The sequence below is a fragment of the Sarcophilus harrisii genome, chromosome 2 (assembly GCF_902635505.1).
Source record: "Sarcophilus harrisii chromosome 2, mSarHar1.11, whole genome shotgun sequence".
Classification (NCBI taxonomy): Eukaryota; Metazoa; Chordata; class Mammalia; order Dasyuromorphia; family Dasyuridae; genus Sarcophilus; species Sarcophilus harrisii.
In genome coordinates this window covers 136764518-136790043 of record NC_045427.1, presented here as the reverse complement: position 1 = coordinate 136790043, position 25526 = coordinate 136764518, and the positions used below count along the sequence as shown (strand labels likewise).

At 38.3% G+C, this 25526-nt stretch overlaps 1 protein-coding gene across 1 annotated transcript in view; it reads right to left on the bottom strand.

The window, feature by feature from the left end:
- Window positions 1-11980: 11980 nt before the first annotated feature.
- Window positions 11981-25526, bottom strand: part of XKR6 (XK related 6) — a 365522-nt gene continuing 351976 nt past the window's right edge. The window contains exon 3 of the mRNA XM_031950904.1: window positions 11981-13329. Coding sequence (XP_031806764.1) covers window positions 12365-13329 — 965 coding nt within the window. The 3' untranslated portion in view covers window positions 11981-12364. The remainder of the gene's footprint in view (window positions 13330-25526) is intronic.

Sequence of the window (25526 nt, the reverse complement as noted above, 5' to 3'; positions counted from 1 at the left end):
CAAGAAGTAAAAACGTATTTTCTAAATCATATATGATAGTTTTCAGACTTGGGGTTTGTCTGGTATAAAACTTCTTGACACTATTCAAGCTCATATTTATTTCACTCCAATTATACTGTAAGCTACTGGAAGGCAGACACTATGTCTTATTTCATCTTTATATCTCCCATTGTTACTTATAGATCTTCACTAAATACATTTCTATTCATCTGAATTGTTAAAACTTAAAAATTGCAAGAATATAAATATATGCACATATATTTTTATATAATGTATGTATATATATATATATGAAAAGTATATATCTCAGAAAGTCTGTCCTACAAATTATCTCTAAAAGTCAGTCCTTTTAAAATATGTTGCTGCTTATTTTAGTTTCTAATATGATTTCATTTTAGCAAGAAACCAATTTTTCTGTGACCTTTGTGGGGAGAGGTTCGATCAGGGCTTTTAAAATTTTTTCCACTCATGACCCCTTTTTGCCCAAGGTATATATATATGTAGAATAGGCATACAAATCAAACATTTACTGATGATAAATCATAATTTTGCAATCCCCATATTCAGTTATGAGACTCCATGTGGGTTGTATAAGAATTTGGGATTTAGATGATATTCACTGGACTGATCTCATTGTCCCTGGTTGTGCAATAGAATCAGAAATGACCAGTTTCACTGTTTTGTTGTTGTTATTATTGTAGGTTCTTGGTGGTGGTAGTCGTGGTGGGTTTTTTGGCCTCTAATTTCATTGGAGTGGGAAATTCCTGCTGTGGAAATTTTTTTCACCAACACAGATCAGCAACTCATCTAAAACTTAAGTCTTAGAAAGTTACCTGGGGTACAGAGATTTAAGAGACTTGCTTGAAGTCATAGCCAATATATGTCAGAGAGAACACTTACACCCAGCTCCAAAGTTGGTCTTTTATCTACTCTCCCATGTGGCTTCTCTTCATTATTCAGAAAGATAAAATAATTGGGTGGGGAATTCATATATGTAGTACCCTAAAGAGCAGCTTGAAATTTTCATTTACCACACCATAATTCTCTTGAATTGAGATTAAGTCATTTAGAATGACCCTTTCTGGCCTTCTTTCAATTTTACTCAGGATATAATCTGAAGATACTGTGTATAAATACAGATGGAGTGAAGACACTATTCCTAAAACAGTCCCTGCAAAGACCCAGTACAGACCTTGCTACTGTCTGCCCTCTTTATCCTTCGATTATATTCTGATTCCTTTTGCACACTCCTATGTGCACCCCACTATGGCTATGGGGGTAAAAAACCATCTAAGTATTTCAAGACCAGCAAGAACCCTAAAATGTTCACATGTTTTAAGGGGGGAAAAAAGAGAAATCCAGATTCATCAACTTTGAAAGCCCTTTAAGAAGCAGCTAGCTATTGATACATATATATTAAAACATATATATGCACATGGTCAGCATAGACATGTGTACATGTGTAAGTAAAATAGAAATGCACAGATATACATACATGTGCACCGATTAGGTTCCTTAATTCTCCACAATTCATTTTGTCAACTTCAGATCTCAAATTAGAATTGGTAACTTATAGTTAGTAGTTTTCTAAAATTTATTGGGATTTTTTTTTAGCATTTCATAGCCAAAAAAATTTCAACCAAATAAAATGAACCAATCGATAATGAACAGATATAGCCAAAGTTATTGATAAACAGTCATGCCCGAGAGTATCCCAGAGTACTGTGTAAAAATAACATAGCATCAGAGTGTTCATTATTTCTATTATATAATGCCCTAAATAATAGCGCATGTGCTTTGAATTCCTTTCTAGTTTCACTTGGAGGCTAAGGATGGGTGTACGGGTTGGTGTGGAACACTCCACTGCGTATGTAACACATCTTCCCTGCCCCCACACTTCTCCCCCCTCCCACCCCCATGCAGCACTTGCCCACCCTCCCACCCCACCCCCCACCCCCCCAAAAAAATCTCCTGGATCTTGCCTGGCCCAGGGCCACACCTTTTAAAGGCACACATATTTAAGTGAAGGAAACAGCAGGACTACTCATTTACATCAGGCAGGCTGAGCCTATGGAGATGCAGAGAAGGGGGATGGAACCCAGGGCTGGGCTCTCCAAGGTTGGCAACATATTTGGCGAAAAGCATGCAGCAATCGTACTTTCAAGGCTGGTGAAAAGGCAGAGGGAGATGAAGTTTGGACGAGCTGCCCAGACCTGAAGCAGTGGACAAGTAAGGACTGGATGGGCCTTTCTGATAAGTGCCAGGATTTCTGTGGAAGTAAGACAGGGCTGACAAGCACAGAGGGGAGTGGAGGCCCACCCTGGCAATGAGGCCAGAGCTGTACCTTCCTTAGGTCCTGCTGCTGATAGGGGAGAGGGGTGAAGACCTAACCTCAGCAGTCCCATGGATTCCAAAAGAAACCCATGACATCTTCAACCTTGGATCCCCACTCAAGTCCTAGATTCAGGAGAGAGTGACAATTGTAAACCACTCAGAAATACAATGTCACTTCTCACTATTTTAGTTAGTAACAAAATAGCAATTGTCAAATTAAATTATATCCTATCTTTCCCTTACCCCTTCCCTCCCGAATCCTATCAATCACTCTTCCCCTCCCCCTAAATTCTCATATCTATCCTAGACTTGCTGGCATTATATAATGATTTTAAAGATAACAAGCTGGGTTCTATTTTGGGTTCTAAAACACATTAGAAGCAAATTTTGTCATCCTACAGATAACAAGGGAGCTCCTACTGAGTTCTGAGAAAGATCTTGTGTGAGAAATTTCATTGAATTCAGAGAGAGATCACAAGAGATTCTGAGGGAGAATTTCTAAAGCAGAAGTTTCTGGGCAATTTTGAGAAAAAGAGACAGAGAGATATAGAAAGACAAAGACACAGAGAAAGAATCAGAGTCAATGTGATTGAAATGTCAACCTGCCCAGCTTGATTTATGGTTCTGCTTGGTACTGGAGTGCCTTAAGAAAACAGACCAGTTGCATTTTGTTAATTCATGCCATGTTTTAGAATCCAAAATTGGTTCTTGTGGAGTATTTGGAAGATGAGGTGGGGAAGAAACGTGTGAAAAACTGAGAGAAGAGGGAAAGTTTGTTTTGTGTTAGGCAGCCAGAAAACTGGAAGGCCCTCCCTGCCTCCCATCACCCCAAAATGAATACTCATATATATATTTCTTCAGTAAAAAATTTGTTTTTGGAAGCCAAGATTTCCCAGCAAACAACAGTGTGCCAGCCTCCCCAAAACAAAACACAAAAATCATATAGCTACTCCAAAATAATACGAGCAAATCTTTCTCTGGGTCCAAAGGGGGAGCTGAGGACTGATCAATCAATTAAAACAGAAATTGAGCCTATGAAGAATATTTGAAATGACAACATTATAAGGAGAAATATCTGCTTGCCACAGAAAGCTGTCACTGACCTTTTCTTTTTGACTGAAAAGAAAAAGAACCAGGATTTTCTTTGCTTCTTGAATAACTCTTTCTGATGACAGACAACAAGCTTATTTGGAACCCTTCCTTCCTGCTCAACTTTTGGGAAGGAAGGAAGTGAAATATTTGTAGAGAGAAAAGACAGAGAACAGCTTTCTTGACCTATATGCAGATTCCTCTATAATTGTGATTTCTAGTATGTTTCTGAATACTCCTAAATCAATAAGGAACCCCATTTGGTAACTATAATACTTTTTTATCTGCAAAGTGCTTTATCAAACATAAATTGTGTTATCCTCACAACACCCCTGTGAGGTAGGTAAGAAATATTTCCCCCATTTTACAGATGGGGAAACTGGCACCAAAAGTGAGTTGACATAGATCAGGAGTAGGGCTAGGAATAGAGTCTTGGAGTTTTGACTCCTAGTTCCTGGATCTGTTCATGAGAACATGCTTCTCTCCCCTCTTCAGCAGGTTTTTCTGACCTTATAGAGAGCAGTGGTGGAAGCGACCATGCCAAAATCATGTTTCCCTATCTGAAGAGAATATGACTGCTCTTTCTGCCCCAAAGAGATTAGAATAGGAAGCAATGTTCAGATGATCTTTAATATTTTCTTTTCATGTATAACAGAAAGCCCTTCCCCTCTTTATTCATTCACTCTCCCTCCCCACCCACCTACTTATAGATCAACTTTATTTCTCACTTTATTTTCATATATTTGTATTTTGGTTGCTTGTTCACAGATATCATATGAGCTACATAGCTAATTTACTCTCCATCCCAAACTCAACAAATGATAAGAGCAGAGATTCCTGGTTCCTGGTCTCATTTATTCTTTCCTTAGGATATGATCAACTAATGCCTTATAGGAATGAATAAATGTCACCAGAGTTTGGCCAATGCATATAGTCACCAGATATAAAACCCAAGGAGAAATTAGTACTGGCTTCTGAGACATCAACTGGCCTTTAAAGTGAGGCTAGGATGGCTCATTCAGTGTAGACGGGAAAGGAGTTCATTTCAGGGACCTACAGCCAAACTGTGATAAAAGATTTACAGCAAATGCCTAGAACTTGCATACCAATTTATTTGCCCATATTGCTTTGGGATAGCCATAAACTCTCATCATTTACACTGCAGATGAGAATCTCTGCACCAAAATACACCTGAACTCCAAGGAAAGGGACCAGGGTTAGAGAAACCCACAATAGTTGAAATTCATGGAACTTCCCTCCCTACAGAGGACTTCAGAGCTAGTGGAAAATCAGAGCTGCAATGGTTTAATAAATGAGCCTAAGTCTCATTCTCCACTGCTCCCATCCTCCTTTACTCTATTTTTAGATACTAATAAATATTACAATGATTCTTAGAATAGGTATATATTCCATACCAATGCCAAGGTATGTATTATTGGTTGAATTTAATGACTAAAAAACAAACCCCCATACACAATAATACTAATAATAATCTGAATATCAAATTTAAACAAATAAGATTTAAAGGAAATCTTATCTCCATGATTTTCAACTAATCTTGAACCCTTTGTGAAGGTTTCTTGTGTGACAGGTTTCCATGGGGAATGCGGGGACAAAGGAAACACTCCCTTTAGATACATACAAGGCAATGATTAAAACCTACCAACATGACCTGAATTTTTAGCTGCTGGGATGACTGTTTGGAAAACAAAAAAACATAGTTTCTCACACATCTGAATAGAGGCAAAGAGAAGGTAAGTCAGTTGTGAGGAAAAACCCACACTGAAAAGGAAAATAGAAGCTAGAAATGGCCCCAAATTGCTTTTAGTCATGTAAGAAGAAAATTGTCAATAGGCATTTTCCAGAGTTCTGGGCTAGATGAATACAAAGGATGTCCTGTCGGCCTGAAGTTGAATAAATTTGATGACACTTTCAAATCGAGTGTTCCAAGATTTCTCCAATTTTTTAAGATTTGTTTTTTTCTTTCTTTTTTAATATGCTTTGCTTCAAAATTTATAAATTGGCCACTTAAGCTTTGTAGCTAAGATAAACAGCAGATTAAACTGCCGATGTGCTAAACTCAGAGATACTGATTCACTAAAGATCTCCAAGTTTTAAAATCCCTGACTGGAAGGCTATATATATGTCATCAACCTTGCAGGCTTCTAGCTATGAGCTCCATCTTGAAAATCAGGTTATCATTTTCTTGAAGAGTCCTTCAGACAATCATGTCAAATCTTTTGTTTTTTTATAGCCCTTTTTCCCAAAGAGCATCAACCATTTATAAACATCATTCAACCAATCCTTACATCATCCTGAGACTGTAGGAAAGATACAGAGATGACTATAATATGTTTATTTTACAGATAAGAAAACAGAAGCACAAAAATTGGTAAGTTGCCCATAGTCCAGTTTGAATATGAATCAAGCTGCCTGGGAATGACCAGATTTTTGTGACTGGCCTGCACCTTGAGGGAACCTCTAAAACTGTAACTAGCACCTCAGTCTCAATTTAGTCTGAACCCACAGCCCAGAGGATTCAAGATTTATCTTGGGACCTAGGGAACAAATGGAGAAAACTAGCTATTTATAACTGATAGATAGATTCCTGTGGATTTGCAGTTTCCATAAGAGATAAAGACTGCTTACCAGAGGTTTGTTTTCTTGATAACCCAATTGTAACAGAGTAAAAGGGAAGATATTTCATCTCATTTCCTGGAAATCATTTAGAATGGGAAACATACCTACTTTTCGAGTTTGGCTTGGACAAAAGGATGGATTTCAAGATCTCTGAAGCTTCCTTTTAATGCAGGAGTCTGATTTATTGTTTGGAATTGGCAATGGTCAGCTGTTCCCTACTGGAGACTTTCTTGTTCTGTATGTGATGGGACAGAAGAGGACAGATAATTCTTGGACCTGGTCTGTTCACTTCCAGTTTGGTCTATTCTTAGCCCTTCACCCAAGCTGTTTGTTGTGTGTACTGAGGCTTCCTGTAGTCCTCAGTCTGCTGCCTTCAGAAGGTGTCATTAATAGAAATCACGAGTTTTGGCTGCAGGACAAACTGCACCTTTCAGTAAACAGATTAAAGGAAAGGCATAGGGATAGGAAGACACATCTCTACTATACCCACTTGAGGAAGGAACTGATAATGCCCAGGAAGGAGATGAAAAGTATGGAAGGCATGGCATTGAAGAGAAAGAAATAGTATATAAATACATAAAATGGCATTGCATTTTCTCCCCAATTGAGTTTTACCTATTATACAAACTACAAGGATTTAAGTCAGAAATAAATGAATGAATGGATGAAAAGAGGTCTAACTTGCAACTAGAGCGATTTAAGTTAAGTTAAAAGCATTTATAACTAATCTTTCTCAATAATGGACTTTTCTTGAGATTCTAAGGAATGGGTTAGTATCTAGCACTACTTTAAGGGATGAACTGTAGATCCTTGGAAGAGATTTTGCAGACCTTAGATTCTATAAGCCTATGTTTTAGAACAGATGGAGGAAGTTTACATGCTTGAGAGTTGTTGCTGATTTACATTAATTTGTGTATAATCAGGAAATATAGACAGCTGTTAGGATTGTAAGATAATAAGAGACTGATTTTAACCTGCTGATTATCTACTCTCTTTCTGGCTTTTTGTTCCACCCAATATTAGGTCTATGGTAAGAGTAAACAACACTGGCATTAGTTTGGAAAATGAATTTAAACTTACTTCCTTTAGCATGCTTTCTATGGAGTCAAAAAACTAATTACAATCTCATACCAAACAACATGGATTCTTACTCTCAGGGAAAACTTTCTTCCCTTAGTTCTGTCCCTCTGAGCTCCTTAAATATTTCCAAATCTATGTTAGGAATTTCATTACTTGGTCTGTATAAAATGAATTCTAATATATCCTCTTCTCTCATCCTCTCTTCTTCCCACCCCCAATCAAAATTGGTTTTAGCAGAATGTTTTTCACCCTCACCAAGAAATGTCAGTCGAATACAAAGACAACAGAGCCAAACAGTTAGATGAACAATTTTAGGACTCACACAAGAATCCATGGCCCAATACTATCTATTTGTGAGCCTTGAGAGGGTCGGGGGCTTGTGGATAGTTCATTTTCAAGAAGTAACCCAACAGTCATGGTTTTGTTCTAATTCTGGTAAAATCACAGGAAGAAAAGAATCTGTCAATATCTGTTTCTCTCTTGCTCCTCCTGTATCAGAAAAGGACAGAAATGAGCATCAAGCAAAATCTTTTTATGGATAGGAAAACACTGTGTGTGTGTGTGTGTGTGTGTGTGCACGTGCACATGGATGCATATGCACTTGAACCTGGAGCATCTGCACAAAGAAAAAACTCAAAATTCTGAGCCAGCCTTGTATCAGCAAGGAGGAGAAGATGCTGAGGGCCTTACCTTGATTCGGTTATCAGCAGTGCTATTAGTAGGGAGGAGTAATGACCTATAGCCCACCTCATCTTGACACCACTGGGCCTACATTGATTGCTCTTCCATCACTCCTTACATTCCCCACTTCCTTCTGTCTACCTTGTTTACAAGTGTCAACTGCTGTATATTGCAGTCTCCAGGAAAATGAAAGGATTGGTAGAATGAGATCAACACTGGACAAATCAACTCACTGTACTGTAATATTAAGACTCTTCCCAGAATGAGACTTGAAGATTGTTTTGGAGGAATGAGGAGTGCTTGAGATTGGCAGAATGAGATTGGCAAAATGGATAGAAAAGCCCTTAGAGCTTCTTTTCCTTTCTTTTTTAAAGAAAAGTAACTCCAGTTTGGTCTCATGAAGATTTTTGCCTATCATAATCTTGAGATTGACTATTGGGGGAAACACACTGGTTGTTGTTTGAAGGAAAATGAAAAGCCCTTTCTTGTCTGGATGAGAGACAAATGGGAATGGGGAGGAGGTCATACTGAGAATATCATGGGAGAATGGAATACAGGGAGAAATACTGAAAGAGAAGATAGTTTCTCATTAAATTCTATAGCTTCTAGTATTGATTTACCATTATGTAAAACATAAAATGATCTGATCTCAATAGATCCTGCCCATAACAGGACAAGAATTGGGCCCAGAATTCCTTGAACTGCTCAAGTGAATCTGAGCAAGCACAGAAGGAAATAAGTAGTGGAATGGTAAGATGGTATTTTATAAGTCCATGTTAAAATGGGTTATTTTCAATGGATCAGTAAACCAAGAACAGATTTTACATGTAAGATATCACATCACCTCCTCATGTTAAGCAAAAACTAAAAGTCTCTGTCAGTGAAGTTTGTTAAATAGATCCAAATGGAAATGATGTATCAGAGAAGCAACTATTAGGATTTGAGTTTTAAAGAAAATAATTTAGTTATTGTGATGCACTGGTTCCTCTAAGGGAGATATACAAAGTGCTATCATCAGTATTAGTTAACAGTCAGGAACTGTGACTTGGATCACCTCAAGCCATTTATTTTCTTTGGACTTATCCCCCTTGAAGAAAAGAAAGTTAAATGAGTATCCTTTGTTAAGGTAAGGAAAAACACAAACACAAAAAAAAGGCTGTCAGAATTATTTGTGATTCTCTGGATAAACCTTAAAAAATTAAGGGAAGCTGATAATATTGAAAAAATAGAGAAATAGAAATAGAAAGGAATTTTCCTTCCTCCCTTTTAACTTCCTTTCTTTTCTCCCTCCTCCCTCCTCCCTCCCTTCCTCCCTTCACTTATTTTTACCTTTCCTTTCTTTCTTCTCCAATAATAAATACAATATCTCCTTAGTGAACTAAACAAGAATTCTGTCCTTCCTCAGTGCCTTCTTAGAAGGAAGTTCTTAACAAAAGGTAAATATACATCTGGGATCTTCTTTACCTACTTCTTCTTCCCATTTTATGAGTTTCAAGAGGACCCTCCCTGAGTAAAAATGGTAGGTAGGATCCCCTCCCCAACTTTTGGTGCTACTGATCAAATTCATAATTTTTTTTGTGATTCATCCTCACTAACACACACACTCATCAGGCTTTCAAGGTAATGTGGAGAAGTAAGGACAAGCAGAAAAAAATCATCAGAAGTCAAAAAAAGTATTTTGAAATCCCAAAACTAACTGATCAAGTCCTAAGAAAAAAGGTTGCAAGGGAAAGGAAGCATCAAGGGAGCGGTGAGGATTGGTAGAATGAGGTCAGTATGGAGCCAGCCAGCTTGCTGGACCATAGCACCAAACTTGAGGCAGACAGGAGGTATGACCCTACTATGATAGGAGCGGTTCATTCACTTCACAAACAGCCTTCCTTCCATAGCCTCTATCTGCAGAGTATATACTATGAAAAGTAAGCACTATGTAGTAAGCAGAATGGAAAGGAAACTTATGGAAGGAAAAATACCTCTGACTGTATGAAAGCTCCCAAGTTGTTAATTAGGGGCTATCAGACAATGCTTCCCCCTGTTCATGGGGGACTGAGGTCAATTTGGCCATCTGGCAGGTTTTATCAGGGCCTACTTATATTGCACAAAGCCCTGCTTACCTCAGTGGGTTTTGCAGTGATGCTATAATTTGTCTTTAAAATTTTTCTATTTGTTTCATCAATAGTGAATAAACCCTCCTAATACTCTCTTTCACCCAGGAGAAAAACAGGAAAAAACTACAGAAGGGATGGAGCTGGGTAGATTTTCAATCAGGGCACAATAGTGTGCCTATAATCTAGAAGGAGATTTTCATTCAGGTGTATTTGGGCAAAGACAAGTTCAGTTTTTCAACTGTTATTTATGTAAAACTTTTTCTATGTGTATATATTTTTAAAGACAGAGAAATAATTATAGGGAAAGGAAGAATCTCTTCAAATACAAAAACAAACCAACCAACAAAAAAAGAAAGGCAAAAAACCCCACAGATCAATTTTAAAACAAACAACAAAAGCTTTCCTCATGTTGAACTTCTCTCAAGGACAGTTCAATGTGAGGTTTTGCACCCTAGACAGATATATCTGGAATTTTAAAAATTGCAATTACACACAGAAAAGACTAACAGTATTTACTTTAAAATATTGTATATATATATTTTTGTGGAGTTTTTTTTTTCTTTTTGTGTTTTTTTTTTGTTTTTTTTTTTTTTTTTTTTTTGTGCCCAAGTAGAGATATGAGGGATTGAAAAGATGCCCTGGAACAAGAAAATTATTTAAAGGAGCAATACTTTTTAAAAACAGAAAAACGAAACAAAACATGGTATACTATATTCTTAATACCTCCAGAAATTCACCTTGATACAATAAGAAAATTAAACAGGTGGATGGAATCTTGACACAAATTGAATGGCCTCAAGGACCCAAAGAATGCTGCTTTTCTGAGACTTGCCATGGACAGAGCTGGACATAACAAAACTCAACTATGTTATAATTGCCATCTTTCTTGTGTTGTCCATATTTTTGGCAAGCTCCTGCAACACCGAGTCACACACATACACATACATCATGTGTGGCGGGCACACACATACACACACACACACACACACATATATATATACACACATACACACGCACATACATACAACTAAAACATTTCTCACTCAACCCAAGATGCACCAAGTGAGCTGAACAATACTCAGCAATCACAACGGTGAAAGACAAAAGCACCAAACCATCTTTTGAAATAGGTCAGTTATTACAATTTGCTGATTATTTTTTATATTCCAATTTTCTTCTTTGTCTTCATTAAAAAAAAAAAAAAACACAACCACAAATTTTAAAAATGAGGAATTCTTGCCAAATCAGTTTAAGGCTTCACACCAAACCAAATGGAGATAGAAGAGGCCCTACACAATATCACACATGATAAATGGATACCTCTCACAGCCTTAAGATGATGGATCAAATGTCATTTTTGCCAGTCACTGATCAAGTATTGTGCCTTTAAATGGACTTCTTTCTTTTTGCTACTATGCTGAGTTTTATTATTACTGATTTTAAAAATTATCGACATGAAAACCCCCTCCTATTTGGTATAGAATTGAACAACCATGCTGAATTTGAATAGTGGGTTTGTTTTGTGTTTGTTAATTTATCTTCCCTTCCCCACCCCACCCCCAACCAACTGTGATTCTTGCCAGGTGGAGCCAGTGCAAATTGGCACAAAGCTGGCCTGTACATAGCATCACTCATCTGTTAGAATTTCAGACAGCTGTTAAGCTCCTTAAAGACTCAGCTAGGGGTTAGGGAAATCAGGGAATGAGAGATAGGGGAGGGCCGGGCAGGGGAGAAAAAAAAATGAGGGTGGGGAGGGATTACTCTTACTTTCACTTTCTTGCCTTGGTTGAATTTCCCCTCCCCCCTTGCAAATCACGGGATTTGAACAGTGATTTTTGTTTTGTTTTGTTTTGTTTTGTTTTAGATTCTTGGTTTGACTCACTTCTTGGTTTGCTTTTCCCTCCCCTGGTATAAAAATCACCGGAGAGTTTTGCATGAGAAAACAAGACAGTACTTAATGAAACTCAGCACCTAAGGGCATAAGGCAGTTGAAGGTTTGTTTTTTTTGTTGTTGTTGTTGTTCTTTCAATCAGCACCAATCCCGCAAATGATCTACACTTGGCATAAGGTATAAAACTTTTTTTTTTTTCTTTTGGAGTGGAAACAACTCCGCCTTTTCCACCTATGGATCATACATAGTGTGGATGTTTCAATACTGTTTCTTGTGTGTAAAAATCAAAAGAAAGGTTTTTCTTTTTGTTTTTACTTACAAAACATAGAGAATATCTTTGTATACATACAGCAACTGGAAAGAAAGCTTATCTGAAGGGTTTTTTTGTTTTGTTTTTTGTGGTGGTGGTGGTGATGGTGGTGGTGATGGTGGTGGTGGTGGTGGTGGTGGTGGAAGTGGTGAAGGTGGTGTTTTTCTTGTGAGCGGTGTTGGCCGTAAACAAAACTTAAAGGTTCCCTTCTCAACTTGGGTTACGGAGCTTTTAAAGTGAAGACTCATACTGTAACAATTCATAGAGGAGCGGTCCATCTCGATACCGAATGCCTACAGCTGTGGGAGTGACATACTGCAGAATGTTGATAGTCCTTCTCAATCTCCTGTCTACAAAATGGGCATCCCATGCAGGGTATCTCTTTCTGGGCATGTCAATCTTAATGAGGGGCCCTTCTGGATGGTAAGGACGCCCTGACGGGGTGGAGGGCCCCATGGGTCTCACTTGAAAAACAGGCAAGCAAGTGTCAGCTGTGAGATCCTCCTGTTGTTCCGTGACGGCTCTGGTGGGCGTGACCTGGGTCCCCCGGTACCCAGGGGTCTGAGGCGCCATGGGCTCAACGTCGGGGGGCAAAGGGATGCCCCAGAGCAGCTCGGCGCAACAGGAGCTGGCAAAGATCTTAGCTCGTGGCCCCATGGGATGCAACACACCATAATATAAGAGCATCAGGGCTATCCCAGCCACAAAGCTAAGAAAGACACAACACAGTGCTGGCACGGCATAGGAGTCAGTGGTCTCGGGGTTTCTGTAAAAATACCAAAGGAACGTCAAGGCAGCATTCTCTGTCAAGACTACAGTGTAATATGCAAACATTCGATATCGAGTCCGCCCTTCCTTGACGTTAAACCAGCAGAAAATGTACACAATCCCTACCACCATGTTGAAGAGGATCTCCTCCCACTTGGACATGCAGAAGTCTGTCCCGCCATGGATGATCCAGAAGGCCATGGCACACCAGTGAACCACGACAAAGATCCCAAAGTAGAGCTGGAAGATGGAAGCAAAGAGGGCAAAGGAGATAACTCTGGATGAGATGGTGAAGAGCCGCCAGAAGAGATGGATGAGGGCCCCTCGGTAGCTCATGCTCTTCTTGTCATCCCTGGAGTCCCGAAGAAGCTTGTGATAGGAGGCTAGCACCCAAGCCAGGGACATCAGGGAGGTCACAGAGGAGACACCTGTCAGGAAACAAAACAGAACAAAACAAACCCACACGGTCAAACCAAGGAACCACACCTCAGCAGCCATCAGAGGAGAGGCCCACGTGGAGTTAAGATCTCCAAAAAGAGAGAGAAAATAAACAAAAAATTAAGAACAAAACAATGAGCTTATCTCTTTGTCCTAAGCTCATAATTTTTTTCTCTTGCTATTTTTGAATTGTTTAGTATATGCATTGAACATATGTACATGACCATCTATTACCATGTTTTTAAGTTGTTTCCAGTTGACCCTTCTAACACAGGTACCAGAATGGTTTGCCATTTTCTTCTCCAGTTAATTTTATGCATGAGGAACAGGGGAAAAAAGGATGAAGTGACTTGCTCAGATTCACACAGCTAGTAAGGCCAAATTTGAACTCAAGTCCTTTTGATTCCAGAGCCAGTGCTCTATTCACTATATCACCTAACTGCCTTGGGGATTTGGATCTCTTCCTAAAAAAAATCAATAAAAGTAGCAGCTAGAGTCACAGTGATGGTTGGTGGAAAGATGGCACCTATGTAGATAAGGAATGATATGTGGTCTCTGGTCCTAATTAAATGCAAGGTCACCTGTTACATAGAAAGATGTGGCTCATTACATAGTATTATCCTTGCCCTTGCCATGGCTAATAGTTGGATTTCTCAAGGGGAGGAAAGGTCATCACTTGCTTATCAATGGCAGATAATAAATGGCATCAGCCAATCCCCTTTCATATTTTCTTTTTATCTTTACTTTTTCTATCAAAATGAAGCCAGATCTAGTATTGTAATTTTTCACTAAAGGGTCAGGTCAGATCAATTTGGTAGATAAAATTTATAATGAAATACTTGTTGCTGAACTACCATTAGTCTGGCTTCCCTTCTATTGACCACACTGATTGTGTCCTTACAAGGGCTACAAGCCTTCCTGGTGCCACATTTTTTCACACTGGTCTTACCTAACTTCTCCACAACCTTAGGCATTACTCATAAACAATTTCATTACTCCATGGAGCTGTGATTTTTTCAGAGTGGATCTTCCCTCCAACAAATCACAACCACAGCTTAAAAGCTAGTTTTCAGGAGTTATGTCTGAGAATTTTGCCATGTGGCCAACATGGAGATGAGCCTTTCTAAACTTAGCCGGACTGGTCCTTGCAAAATAGATACGTATTCATTTTCCAGGTTCCTACTACGCTAGTATTTAGTCAAACCCCGGCTTCTGGGACATTCTATAAAACATTCCTTTATATAACAGATTCTGTGTGACCATGTATTTAATTAGGACCAAAGAGATACCATATCATTCCTTTTCTGCACAAGGTGGGTCTAACTTGCCTCTGCCTCCAGCAGCCCCTTGTACAACATCTTCAGATCTCTAGGGTTCTATTCTGAATTCTCAGCTTTTCCTTCATCTTTAAAGTGAAGGAATCTGCTGCTTTGGTTAGTTATTTTGCAGAAGAGACCCAGTCAGCTCTCCAGCTTTGCTTTTCAGACCACTTCCACTTAGCATTCAATCTATCTGCAAGAGCTTTGCAACTAAATTAAATGAAACTGGGTAAACTTTCTCAGAATCTTCAGCTAGGTTCCAGTTAATTCAAATAATGGCAGTAGAGTAGATGGAGCACTGGACCCAGAGTCAGGAAGACCTGAATTCAAATCTGGTCTCAAATGAACTGTTTGACCCCGAGTCAGTCACTTGATTTCTGTCTGCTTCAGATTTCTCAACTGCAAAGCTGAGATAAATAATAGCCCTTACCTACCAGGGGTGTTAAGAAAATCAAATGAGATTATAATCGTAAAACATTTAGGACTGTGCCTGGCACAAAGTAGATACTTGTAAATGCTTGTTTCCTTACTTCCTCCCCCGAAGCAATCACATATATTTGAATTAGTACTATTTGAAATGTTAAATTATGCAAAATATGGTAATTTGTTCTAGACTACTGGATATTGGTAGTGTGAATTCAAATAATGTGTTTACTTCATGGGAGTCATTATTCTCAGTAATGTAATTTTATGATTCAGCCAAGTAGATTGTTCTATCACCCTTCTGCCAAGCAAGTTGCCAGTCACTTGAATCTGTCCCTTACTGTAGGTACTTCCTTCCTTCCTTCTTCTCCATCCATATTAGGAATCATACCATTACTTGTATATGGTCTGCCCAAAGAAATGTAAATTTTGATCTTTGAAACTTCTTGAGATATCTTGGGGTTTATGGGCTAGATTTCCTTTTTCCCTACTTATATATTCCATTATTAAACAAACAAACAAACAAACAACCACCAAAACAACAAAACTGGGACAATTAACTCTTTTGCCCCATGAAGTTTCACTGATGATTTCTTGAAATATAGCATTGGAAAGCCCGGCCTCCATAAAACCCATTAGGATTCAAATGGAGCTACTAGATCTTGTCTTAAACCCAAATTGCTCTAGCTCTCATTGATTGGTCAACAAAAGGTCCCAGACCAAGTTTCACTTGGTCATTATTTGGGTTTTGATGGCTCAGAATGAGTGTAAATAGCAATTGTTTCTGTTTTAGCCTTCCCCTCCCAGATTGATTTTTTTTTTTTTTTTTTTTTTTTTTTTTGGATAAAAGAGGCCATTTTTTGCCTCATTTCTTACCTAATCTTGATCATTAAATGGATGTTGCCTCAGATAAACTGAGACTTGGGGAAAACTTTAGCTTAAAAAGGCCAATCTCTTCTACTATATCCAGGGCCATCCTCAGTCATATTGATCTACATCTTGTCACCGGACCCATGGACCACATGGATTCAGAGGAGAAAGTGAGGCTGGTGATTTTGCATAGCCCTGCCTCACTTGCAAATCAAGATATCACCTTCCTGATAACACTGGTCCTCTTCAAGAACAAAGGACAAACAGGCATGCTATTAATCTGGTTAGAATCCCATTTCTTTTACTTCTCATCTCAAGTACCATCTTCTATCTATGACTTCTCTTAATCACCCCCTATCCTACCTTCCCCCTCAGCTACTGCTTATTCACTTCCCCTAACTGTCTTATAGTCATTTTGTTTCTGTTTCTATGTCATGAGTTCTTAGCTATTTGGGGGGTCACATATTCTTCTGGTAGTTGATCCAATGAAAGTTATGGATCCTTTCTCAGAATAATGTTTTTAAATATGTAAAATAAAATATGTAGGATTACAAAGTAAACTATATTGAAATAGCAAAATTTAAAAAAAAAATGTATGCAACCCAGGGTAAGAACCCAGCCTATATATACACAGTATCTTCCTTAATAGACTATTTTTCTTGATAGAATGTGTTTTCATCTTTGCATCCCTGGTGTCTGATATAGTGCCAGGCATATAGTTGATATTGAATGCATACTTGTTTAATTGATCGGTTATTAGCTTCTCTGAACCTAGCTAGGCTAGTCATCATATAACAGACACATAGTAAGTGCTTAATAAATGCTTGTTGATAAAATAGAAAATGTTCTACTTGGCATTCAAAGTACTTCATAACCTAGTCCCCTCCTCCTTTTCCAGTTTTCTATACCTTACTCCCAGACACACATTCTTTGATCTTGTGACACTGGCTTCTTTGCTCTTCTTCAAATAAGGCAACCATTTCTTAGCGCTGGAAATCTTCCTTGGTTGTGCCCCATGCATGGAATATGCTACCTCAATATCTCTGCCTGGCTCCCCCAGTCCCTAGCTTCTTTCTTTTAAGTACTAACTAAAATCCCATCTTCTACAGGAAACCTTTCCCAATCCCTCTTAGTTCTAATGCTTCCCCCCGCCCACTCCCCCTTAATTATTTCCTATTTGTCCTAAATTTGGCTTGTTACATATATTTGTTTGCTTGAGGTCTCCCTCATTAGACTGTGAACTCCTTGGGGAGCAGAGATTGTCTTTTGCCTCTCTGTATTCTCAGCACTTAGAACAATGCCTAGCATATAGTAGGGCCTTAATAAATGTTTACTGATTGGTGACTGTATCCTGTCAAGTTTTCAGTTTCATTATTTCATCTGAAGAGATGCAATTCTCTCCACAACATTACTCATCCATAGTCAAATGTAAATAAAATGTATTGCCAAATTACACACACATTTTTATTATTATATACTTTGTTTTCCAAATTATACATGCCACAATTTCCTTAGATCAGTATAGAAAACAGAATTTATTGTAAATACTTTTTTTTGATTATGATGATGTTAGATGAAAAGGGTTTAAAATCAAACTCCAGGGCTGCAGTTAAGCAACGAATGGCTATCTGTGTAGCTCTAGGGCTAAATTTAAGCTGAGAAGGACAAATCCAATTGTTTTTCCTTTGACCAAGAAATAATATTTGGCTTAATAGTCCCTTAGTAGATTTTTCCACTTGTAAAATGGGTCAAAGATATGTATGACACAGGATGGTTACAGAAATGTTATAAGATATCAATTCATAACATTAATAATTGAAATTTAGATGATGCTTTAAAGTTTTCAATACACTTTTAATCTGTTATCTCATCTCAAAAACCTGGCAAACTAGAAAACACATCAGAAATATAAATGTCAAAGAATATAGTTTTATTTGTTTGATTAATGAGGGACTGGCAAACCAGGGAGAAAAAAAGATAACTTCTCCAGATTCCAGCCCCTTGAGTCTAAATTCTGGATTCTCAGCTGAATTTATCCACCAGGTGTCACTAGAGAATTTGAGACTGCTACAGTTAGAAAGGTCCTTCAGCATCAGTTCATTACAAACCCTTCATTTTCTCAGGAAGGAGCAGCTCCAGCTTACTCAGTTTTCCAACTGACTAGTTTGAGGGCCAGTTCTACTCGCAGAGGTTGTTGTTTGTCCTTTGTTCTCAGAGGACCATGACATCTGGGAGATGATGCCTGTGACATGCCAGTGAATTGGATATAAGTGAGGGAGGGTGGGGCAAAGTCACCTGACTTATCTTCCTCTTCAGAGCCATCTGGGTCCAGTGGTCAGAAATAGATCAGAACACCTGGAGGTGGCCCTGGATGAAGGGAGACCTTGGCCTTTGGCCTTTTTAAACTAGTCTTCAACAGGTCTGTTTGACTGAAGTTACACCCTTTTAGTGAATAAGGCTAGAGAGCAATTGAGGCAAAAAAAAATTTATTTTCTTTTCAATCTCTGAACTCTCCCAAGATAATTTGGGGATTACTGGCTAGATTTCTTTCTTAAAGATCATGTCTTAAATCCAAATCATTCTGATTCTCAATGATTAGCTACCAATAGGTTTCAGATTAAGTCTTATTTGGTCCAGATTGTTTGGGTCCTGATTGACTCAGATTGAATGTAAATAGCAATCATTTCTGCGATGATCAAAAACCCCCGAGGCTCTTCCCTTCCCAGAGATTGTAAGTGTGTGTGTTTGTGTATTGATTAGATAAAAGAGGAGATTCTTTGCCTCAATTACTTCCCAGCTTTAATCACTGAATGGGTGCTGCCTCAGTCAAACTGAGACCTGTTGAAGACCTTAACTTAAAAGGGCCAAGATATATATCTGGCCACTGACCTTAGATGGCTCTTGAGGGGAAAGTGAGGCAAGTGACCTTGCCCAGCTCTCCCTCATTTAAATCTAATTCATTTGCATGTCACCTTTCTCTTTGAGAATAAAGGACAAACTACTCAGAGCTAATCGGTGATACTCAGCCTAGTGATTTTTCCTTCTATTTTTCATCTTTAAACTTCCCATTCTATCCCCCTGTCTCAGTCTAACTTTATAGCAAGCCTACTGAGTAGTACCCAATCTCTGGGTTTTTTGTTTGTTTTTTTTGTAATTTGTTATTAAGGATAAGAATCTTGTAGGTTCCTTGGTACCTATCACCAAAGATCTTTTTTCTGTGTCAAGTTATATAATAAAGTTTGTGAAGTGCATTTTGAATGTACAAGGATTCTTAAAAATATCCCTTCAATAAAAACACAGTCTACTTATTGTCTATCAAAGAAGTTGAGATGCTCATCTAGACCCATTAGTTTTCATGAGGTTCTAAAGCTGTAAAGGATATATTATTTCTTCTAGTCTAGGTTTCTACCTTTAGGAAATGATGGGGGTGAACTCTGAAAACTGTGTCCCCTTTTAATCTGTAAGCTGTGTCCCTTTTGATCTGTAAAGAAGGGAGATTTGGAGTCTCAGGCCCTCCTGGGAAGCATATCCCCCCAGACAAGTTAAGTGATGTCATTCAACTTTTCTAAGGCAAATCATTCCACACACACACACACACACACACACACACACACACACATTGGTAGCCAGATCCTCATTCAGGAAGCCTTCAAAGTGATTTTCATTCAACTGGGAGATCTGGGTCTGATATTGAGTGGCTTGAAAGTCCAAGTATCTAGGCCTGGGGGCATTAGCTTTCTTTTCAACTTGAAACCTGAGCCTCAGACCTCTATAAAGGACAATTCTAAAATTCCATATTTTTGCAGAAGTCCAGAGTAGGACTTAGCTGCCTACCAGGACTCTTACCTGCTGTGAAGACATTCTCTTCTCAGTGCCAATAAACTTCCTTTTTTGCCACTAATATTTTGGGTTCGTGCATTCTTTCATATTGAACCTGCACTGACCAGAAGGGGATTCCCACCTCAACTCTCTGCACTGCCACTAGAACAGCATCAACAGAACTTCATTTATTCCATTTCAGAGAGAGAAGTGTCTATCATATCAACTCATTTTCACGTTCAAAGACTACCTGCTATTTTTTTTTTTTTTTTGCAATAAAGCTGGGATTCTCCAAACCTTCTAGATAACTTTCCTATCACTAAACAAACACAAAGAATTTAATCCAACTTATTCTGTATCACAAGGAAGTGAATCAATGAAAAGTGAAAATCTGTTTATCCTGCTCTGCCACCATGAATACATGTGATGGTGGGGTGAAATATCCATTATACATTTCTTGCTATAACAAAACCTTGGGTTCTTTCTTTACCAAAATCTACATTTGGAATTCTACTGAAGCTTGATATATTCTAGAACAAGAAGAGATAGATATTCAAAGTGTACATGTAGCATTTCATCGTGTTACTCCCTTACCTAATAGTTACCATAGTTCTCTATTACCTGGTAATCAAACATAAACAGTTTGACATTTAGAATGCTTTGCCACTTGTTCTCAATCAACATTTCCTTCCTAATTGTACACTACTCTCCTGCATAGTCACTATGATTCAACCAATCTGAGATTCTTGCTATTTTTCATACAGAACAGTGTCTTTTCTACCATTTTGTGCCTTTATCCTTACTGTTCCCTAAGACTGGAATATGCTTCCTCTTCACTTCTATTACTCAGAATCCTTAGTTTCTTTTAATCCTAAGGGAAGGTGCTATATGAGGCCTTTCCTGATTGCTCTTACCCCATGCCCAAGCTGCTAGTGCCTTTCCTTCAAAATCATCTTGTGTTTATTTTATACCAGTATACGTATGTATTTTCTCCTTGGCTACACTGTAAGTAAGCCCTGTTTTTTTATTTTGTATTTATAATACCATTACCCAGAATAGTGCCTTTTGCATAGTAAGTACTTAATAGGGATGCTAATTCATTGCTTGATTCATTGTTACCCTTGTTTAGTAGGGTACTACTTAGCTACTGAAACAATCCAGATTCCCTTTGCATCCATTTTTTTCATCAATTTTAGTCTTAATTTTCAAGTTGAGGCTCTTTAGTGTGTGTTTGTAAATGTACAAATGCTTGATTTCCAGTCATGGGAGAGCTAATTCACATACAACCTTTGAGTGTTACTAAAGGTCAGCACTATAAGAACCAAGTGGCTGGGTAGTACCCACTAAATCAGTTCCTCAATGACTTCTGAGCTTCTATAAGCAGGTCAATGTTCTCAGGGGTCCTCAAACTTTTTAATTAGGGGGCCAGTTCACTGTCCCTCAGACTGTTGGAGGGCCGGACTATAGTAAAAACAAAAACTTTGTTTTGTGCGCCTTTAAATAAAGAAACTTCATAGTCCTGGGTGAGGGGGATAATCGTCCTCAGCTGCCACATCTGGCCCGCGGGCTGTAGTTTGAGGACCCCTATCTAGGTGCTAGGAATAGTCAAACTAAACTGAACTGAACAAACTGAAATTACCTCCACCAGGAAATCTAAGACTCTGCAGTTAAATCTTAGAGAATTTGTCAGAAGCTCAGTGACAACACCAAACGTCTTGGTCATGGTCACCTGGCTAGTAGGTATCTGAAAAGGAATTTAAATCTATTCTTGACTATAGTCCAGGTGTCCACTACCTCTGATACAACACATACAAAAAAGGAACAGCCCCTGTGTTCAAGGAGTTGATATTCTACTGAGGAGATTACTTTTACCTATTTATTAACAAATCATTGTTGAACTGAATGGCTTAATACTACAGAGCTTGTTGTTGCAGGAGATGGGAACAAATCCCACATTTCCTGATTGGCATTATCTAGAATCCAGGTAAATTTCCAGTGAACGATGTTTTTGTTATTCTGTTAGGATAACAGAGTTAGCTGTTCCTGTATGGTATTCCATAGTCCAAAAACCCATTGAGGGTTACTACCCTTTGCCTAAACTAATAGGATTCACCTTTAATGATATCTTTAGCTTTCTTGATTTACAGAACTGAGGTGCAGATCTCTCTACTTGATGTTTTCACTGCTTAGAAATTTGACAGGCTAAAAACAAGGCTATGGAGCTACCCAGATCTTTCATCTTAGATTCATGTAAAACAAGAAGTTAGTGACTCTCCACTGAGATTCATCCTTTCCATGGGGGTTATGAAAGCAATGATGCACATTCCAATTACATTCCCAAAAGAAACCAGTGACATCTTAATTGCCAAATGTTGTTGGTTGATGACATCAGAGTCTTGAATTTCTAAAGACTCTCTGGGTGTAACCTCAGCTGCCATCATGCCCCACCTGTCCTTTGATTGATACTTAGGAGCTGAGCCTTGCCTTTCACTTCTCTGAATCAATCTACATTCAGAGGCCCAGTGAAAGCCTTGATTGCATTTTGGACATGGAGTTTTGGGTTTTCTCTCACCCTGTCTTCTCATTCTGTCTCCATATCTACATTGAGCTCTCAAATGTCCAACTTTTCCACACTGAAAACATCGACGAGTTTCTCTAAAATTCCGTTGCCAAGAGGGACCCTGTCTTTCCATGTTCATCATAGTTTGGGTATAATAAGCATTTGTGCCCACTGTGGCACAGCGTCTTTTGATCTCCTCTAAAGGAGCATCTTTGTCTAGTCTTCATATAATTCTTTTGCAAATCTCATTGGCATTTTCCTTAGCCAGATGTCTAGTCATTATTTCTGTAGCAGCATTATCTCCAATGGTTCTGATCACAGCTGTTTGCAAACGTCCCACAAAATCTGCAAAAGGTTCATTGGGACCTTGCTCTATTTTTGTGAAAGCTTTATTTCTATCTTTCTGTCCAGGGAGAGAATTCCAAGCTTTTATTGCAGCCTTAGAAATCTGCTCATACCCTGTTATAGGATAATAAATCTGTTCTGAATTCTCTGCATACTGACCTTCACCAGCAAGTTGGTCAAAAGTGATTTGTCCAATAGCTCCTGTGTGCCTATTGCGTTGAGCTTGAAGCCTACATAATTCATGATACTCTGAAAGCCACAACAAATTTTGTCCCGGTTCTAAGCATGTTTTCGCTATGGATTTCCAATCATTTTCATCTTAGATTCATGTAAAACAAGAAGTTAGTGACTCTCCACTGAGATTCATCCTTTCCATGGGGGTTATGAAAGCAATGATGCATATTCCAATTACATTCCCAAAAGAAACCAGTGACATCTTAATTGCCAAATGTGATGGCGTTTTCTCAAATCTTGCCTTTTCTATCTCTACAATATCTCTCCCACATTCCCCGTTTTTATTATTCACATTGCAACCATTCTAGTTCGAGCCCTCATCACCTCTCACAAGGACTGTTGCAATGGTCTCTGTTTCCTAATTGGTCTCTTTGTCTCAAGTTTCTCTCTATTCCAATCTGTCTTCTCTGTACACAGCTGTCAAAATTTCCTTAAGTGCAGGTCTGACCATATTGCTCCCCTACTAAGCAAACTCCAGGAGCTCCCTATTGCTTCTAGGATAAAAAAAAAAAATCATCTGTTTAATTTTGGATGCCCTCCACAACATAGTCCTGATATAGCTTGCCAACTCTATTATGGATTATTTCCTTCCCTGTACTCCAAATTGGTCTTTGTGCTGTTCTTCACACAACATCTCTAGTCTCTGTGTCCTGTATTGATTATTTTCCAAAGTAGGAATAGTCTCTCCTTACCTCCACCTCTTACTTGCTTCAAACCTCAGATAAATCATCATCATCTACATAAAACAAATTCTCTGCTAGCATTCAATCTTGTATCATCCACTGTCGTTTAGGCATCTGCAACTGGATGTCCAGTAGACATCTCGAACTCAATATGTCCAAAACAGAACTCATTATCATTTATAACCATAACTTCCCTTACTATAAAGGGCTACATCATCCTTTCAGTCCCTCAAATTCATGACCTAGGAGTCATTCTGGATTCCTCACTACCTCACACCCCCTCCCATGCAACATTCACCTATTGCTTGTTGAGTTCACCTTTGCAACATCTCTCCAATATATTTCCTTTTCTCCTGAAGACTTTCCCTGCAGAATGGGCAGATGAGAATTATTTGTTTCAACGGCCATGAAGGCAGCCAAAGCAGGTGTTGTGAAGCACTTAGAGGTTGGTCAGACTGCAAAGATGCCAGGATCATACATTAATCTTGGGCCATCACCAGTTGTCCTGATTTCAGTCTTGCTACTGGACTTTGATAACTCAAGAAGGGAGGGTGAGGTTGAAGGCTTTATGCAAATTGGCCTTGCTTAAATCCAGTTCATTCACAAGTCATTCATAATGTCATTGGTCCTCTTGGAAAAGGAAGGACAAATAACAACTTCAGAAGTCTACTGATGAATCTGCCTGTCTGAAGTTTCTCTCCACTCCAATCCATTCTCCATTCAGCCATGAAAGTGATTTTTCTAAAGTCTGATCATGTCACATTTCCTACTCAAAAAACACACATGGCTTCCTATTGCTGAAAATATAAAATACTATGGCATTCAAAGCCCTTTATAAGTTATCTCCCTCTCCCCTTTTCAATATTCTTACATCTTTCTTCCAAACACTCTTCAATCTATGATCCAGGGACAATGGCCTTTCAACTGCTCCTCAAACAAGAAACTTCATTTTTTAGCTCTGGACATTCTCAGTCCCATCCCTAGAAAACTTTCTGTCCTCTACTCCAATTACTGAGTTCCCTTTTTTAAAGATGCAATTAAAATAAAAAAAAAAAACCCTCTCACAAAAAATTTTCCCTAACTCCTCTTGATTTCAGAGCTTTCTTTCTGTTAAGTATTTTCTAATTATCCTGTAGGTAGTTTGCTTTGTATATATTTGTTTGCATGTTGTCATGGCCCATTAGATTGTAAATTCTTGAGGGCAGGGGCAGTATTTGCTTCTTTTTCTATTTACAATGCTTAGTATAGCACTAAGCATATAGTAACCACTTAATAAGTATTTACTGAATTATTGCGTTCTTGCCCTCAATTGCTGCTATCATTCTACCCTAAATTCAAGAGATCAAATGAAATAATACATATAAAGTACTTTACAAAACTTAAAAGAGCGACATAAATGTGACCTATTGTTATTATCACCTTATATTTATTCTGTATATATGATATATGCTTATGTTTATATCCAATAGGCTATATGCTCCTTGAAGACAGAAATTATTTGATTTTTATTTTTCCATACCTAGCACAGTACCTGACACATGGTCGGTACTTAATATTAACATTTGTTGATTGACTTATCCTTTACTAGGGACATTCCTATGAATATTGTTCTAACTCCTAAAAATAAGGAGCAAGTAATTATTCACTTTCACTAATTCCAGTAGTCTTTGTAGTCTTAAAATAGTAGACATTTCTAGACTTACTGCTCCTTGCCAATCTATCTCATGGTTCTTACATGTTTTCTCTAAACTACCCATATTTTGTTCTCTAACTTCTGCCTTGGCATTCAATCCCTTCTTCATTGCTATAAATATTTAAACTTCCTTACACATTCATTCTATCAACTTGCTATTTATTGTGGAAAATTTCTTAAATGATTTTTAAATGAATTAAGAAAAAGGTTCCTAATTGTTGGTCAATGAGATTTTCCCTGG